At 43.6% G+C, this 4,221-nt stretch overlaps 1 protein-coding gene across 1 annotated transcript; it reads left to right on the top strand.

Annotated features, from left to right (window-relative positions):
- The first annotated feature begins 3,405 nt into the window (after positions 1 to 3,405).
- LOC136469978 (glucan endo-1,3-beta-glucosidase 2-like) lies at positions 3,406 to 3,945 on the top strand. The gene is made up of 2 exons (XM_066467973.1): positions 3,406 to 3,656; positions 3,705 to 3,945. Exons 1-2 carry the CDS (start codon positions 3,406 to 3,408, stop codon positions 3,943 to 3,945), a joined length of 492 nt encoding a protein of 163 aa, XP_066324070.1.
- The last annotated feature ends 276 nt before the right edge of the window (positions 3,946 to 4,221 follow it).

Below are 4,221 nucleotides of genomic sequence, written 5' to 3'. Positions count from 1 at the left end.
ATGACAACGTGGTGGCCATCAAGGTGAACAAGCAAGCCAACAATGGGGTCAAACACTTTTGGGTGCCAAAGGAAATCATTTCCAACATGAAGAGCACCAAGAAGGTTTGGATCCCGAAAGGGAAGTGAGATGTCTAATGGACTTCGGGGAATTTGGAGACTTGGCAAAGTATGGATGCATTTCATGGGGTGCATCATGATGGACAAAGACATTGCCAAGTGGGTTAGTGAATACTATGGACCCAAATTCTCCTTCCCATGTTAGGTAACTAGATTTAAATTTTCCTACTATTGGTATCTTTTAGCATCTAGTTACTCTTCATGCCTAGGTTTGCATTTGCATTCTTATATATTTGGTCATGCATACACTAGGCATTTCATATGGTAGGCTTTCTCGGTTTCATTCTTATTCCTTGGAGCAATCCTACATGGTTTAAAATTGTTTAGGAGCACGGCACATAGCTTGTCCTTCAATTGTTCATCTAATATGTGCCAAAGTCCAAATTATAGATAATTTCTCCCGAATATCACCTTTGAAAATGACCCTCGCATTCATGTGTTGTCATCTTTCAAGTGGTGTTTTTTATTATAAATTCAATGTGCATGTTTCCTACAAGTATTTCATACTTGTGTGCACAAATTTAGGGGGAGGTTACTCTTCAAGTTGGATGCTTTGAGACTAACACCTTTTCAAGCTTATCATGTGTATAGTAATCTCATTGCAAGGAAAATGGAATCCCCAGAGTTAAGCATCATACTTCAAATATCCACCACCTATTGCAAGTGGTAGAAATCAAATTGGTTTCCACACGTGGTATTTCTAAACCGATATCATCATGTTGATTTCATTTTGATATTTATATGCTTTCTCCATGCATTATATAGATTAAATTCCCTTGAGAAATAATTTGCCAAATATGCATATGCCTTGCTTTCTACCATATGTATGCATATATTTAGGGGGAGCTTAATCTATATAATGTGAGAGTCAAATTTTGTGACCTATTCCACTCTACACACAAAGGTTCATAAAGTTTGACCCTCCCTTGTGCTACTAATGTCTTCCTTTTTGGTGTTTGATTCCAAAGGGGGAGAATTTAGAGGACCAAAAGCAAGCATTAATTTGTAGGGCCGTATGCTAGATAATTCACAAGTGGTAATGGCCTACAAGTGGTGTCTACAAGTGGTAATGGTCTGAAAAAGGGAGAATAGTGGATTATGGATTAGTCTATGTAATGAGGAGAATTTGTAGGAAGGAAGGCTTAAATCCATAATGCTACATGGGGACATTTACAAGGGCAAGATATGTTTTTATGTAGTATCTTTTAGTCTTACAAGTAGTATCTTTTAGCATCATATAACCTTGCCCCTTGCATTGCATCCTAGCAAGTAGATAGTTTTTAAATTCTAAATTTTTATTATTTGCTTGCTTTGGTCGTGTTGTCATCAATTACCAAAAAGGGGGAGATTGTAAGGAAAATGGACCCTAGGCCCATTTACTTTGGATTTTGGTGTTTGATGACCAACACAATCAAATTGGACTAACGAATTTGCAAGTGATTGTTTTGTAGTTCAATAGGATGCAAGACATGACTTGGATAAAGGCGACGTGATGATCCGATGATCAACACCTTAAGCAAGACCTTAGGAGCACAAGAAAAGACCCAAGATATCAAGCACAGTCCAAGCACAAAGATAGGAACCAAGCCGCATGCAAGGTCGTGAAGAAATGTACTCGCAGCAGCGACCGGACGATGGACCAGACGCTGACGGAAAGTGACCGGACACTCTGATCAGGAGGCTCAGCAATAGCAATAGCGACTAGACACTGGACCGGACGCTGGCGGTAAACCGACCGGATGAAGGACAACAGCGTCCGATCGAGTACAGAGAGGTTCCAGAGTGGCAAACTTGCGACCGGATGCGTCCGGTGGCAAGTGACCGGACGTTGTGGCTCCAACGGATAGGACGACCAGACGCGTCTGATCAAGATGACTCTAGAGTCCGGTCAGTAGCAGAAAAGAGGGATTTCATCCCCATTTCTCAGTAGGGCTTATACATACAACTCCCCCAACTGGCCATTTGGTATGTGTGGAGCTAAGGAAACATACCAAGGCTGTTGATACACCATTTTAGTGATCTCTACTTGCATAGTGCTTGGTGTTTCATTAGGAGATTAGCGTATGTGCTTTGCGAAGTGCTTAGGTTGATTAGACCACCACTTATGCGCTTGCTCTAGGTTTAGGCCTAGTGTTTAGTGAGGTTTGCATACCTCTTATGTAATACCCCAGGTGTTTATCACCAGTTAAGCAATGGGTTTAAGCTCAAACATGACATGTTAAGTGGTGATGAAGGTGTCAAGATCAAATCTACAAGAGTGAGCTCCAACTTAAACTTGTGCAACACACATTGCTTGCATATTGGCCCTTTTCGGATATATACCTAAGTAATGTTGAAGGTGCTTCTTTCATGTGCCTCACATCAATTTCCACCCACATGGATGATTGTAAAAGTTTCATGAAGTTTGGAATCAAGAAGTCGCATGAAATGATGAGTTACATTCTTTCTTGGATTGCTTTATTAAGTGAATGGGATTATAAGTCATCAACCAAACCTTGCTACCTTGCTCAAATGACTCTAATTGAACTCTACAACAAAAGTCATGAAGGGTTCATGTTGAGCAAAAGTCAAGAAAATGCCTCAAACGGTCTAAAACTCTAATTTAAGCTTTACCATGATGCTACTTTGACTTGGTTTGAACTGTGGCTTACAGTGCTTGCATGGAGTTGCACATTAAATAAAAGTCAAAGTTTGAGTGGAGTAGAACAAACTTCGTTTTTGGACCAAGAGCCAGATCAACTTGGAACTAAGTCAAACCGAGGCTCAAACTTTGAATCTATTGCTGTTTTCAATGTCCGAAAAATTTGCTAAGTCTGAGTAACTAAAAACTGAATTTTCAGTTTCATGAGCCCTACTTTGCAGCTCTCTATCTTTCAATATAATCCGAGTTTGACCAAAACCCCTAAAGCAAAGTTGCAGAGCTCATGTAGCTCTAAAACTTATATTAGTGTAGTTTTCGCTAATTCGCGTTGGTTTGGGAGTTTGAGGGAGTCAAAGTTTGTGTTTCAGTCGTAATTTTGCGGTAGTATTAGTTCCTTTAGTCTTTGTAACATCTGAAGCTCGTCATGGCCGACCGGCCGTAGCACTTCGCTGCCGTGTGGCCTCCCATGCTCGCGCCCGTTCGCCAGCTTGCCCCACACTCACCCACTCATCCCCGTGTCGTCTTGCTCTGCCTCAGTACATCTCCACGCCACAGTAGATCATAGCACCCCCACGCTGCCTCCTTGTCGTTGTCCTCGTCGTGTCGGTTCCGCTCCTCTTCATTTGCCCTACAAAGGCGGGGACAATGGGCGTGAACTACAGCCGCATGGCGACCAACCTGCCGAACCTGACGGCGGTGGTGCAGCTACTGAAGCGGCAGGGCATCGCGCAGGTGAAGCTGTACGATGCTGACCCCATCGTGCTGCGCGCGCTGGCCAACACCGGCATCAAGGTGGTGGTGGCGCTGCCCAACGAGCAATTCTCTACGGCGGCATCGCGCGTGTCCTATGCGCTTCTGTGGGTGCGCCGCAACGTGGTCGCCTACTACCCGGCGACGTAGATTCATGGCATCACCGTTGGCAACGAGGTGTTCGCGTAGGCCAGGAACATCACGGCGCAGCTCAACGCCGTGTTCTCCATGGTCAGCAAGCTCAGGAACTACAATGGCGTGCATGTGGTGGTCTCCGAGACCGGGTGGCCGTCCATGGGCGACGCCAACAAGGCAAGCGCTTCGGCAGCCAACGCCGTGGTGTACAACGGCAACTTGGCGCGCCGCGTGCTCTCTGGCAACGCCGGCACCCCTCGTCGACCTGACGTCCTCTGCCCCTTGTCTGCTTGTGTTTGAGGTTGAAGAAAAAGATACTACTCGTAAATAGAAGCTTTTCATGTGTTCACTTTGCATAAATGTCAGACACATATATTTACATATATGGGCTTAGTTAGTTTCTGAGATCTCTAGGGTTCCCAATGCAAAAGTATTTTCTTTTTTCAGTTTAATCTTTTCTTTTGTAAATTTCTGTGCTGAACTTTGGAAAACTGTAATAATTAGTAGAGAAATCGTAAAATAACAAAAGTGGACTTTTTGGAATACTTGTGAAATTATCTATGCAGCAGATCTATA

This window comes from Miscanthus floridulus, chromosome 8, assembly GCF_019320115.1.
Source record: "Miscanthus floridulus cultivar M001 chromosome 8, ASM1932011v1, whole genome shotgun sequence".
Classification (NCBI taxonomy): Eukaryota; Viridiplantae; Streptophyta; class Magnoliopsida; order Poales; family Poaceae; genus Miscanthus; species Miscanthus floridulus.
The sequence above is the reverse complement of the archived record's forward strand: the minus strand, read 5'-3'. Positions and strand labels throughout refer to the sequence as shown.

Coding starts and splice junctions, on each gene's coding strand:
- LOC136469978 (XM_066467973.1), top strand. CDS start 3,406: ATGGGCGTGAACTACAGCCGCATGGCGACCAACCTGCCGAACCTGACG. Junction 3,657..3,704: donor GTCGCCTACTACCCGGCGAC/GTAGATTCATGG, acceptor CGCGTAGGCCAG/GAACATCACGGCGCAGCTCA.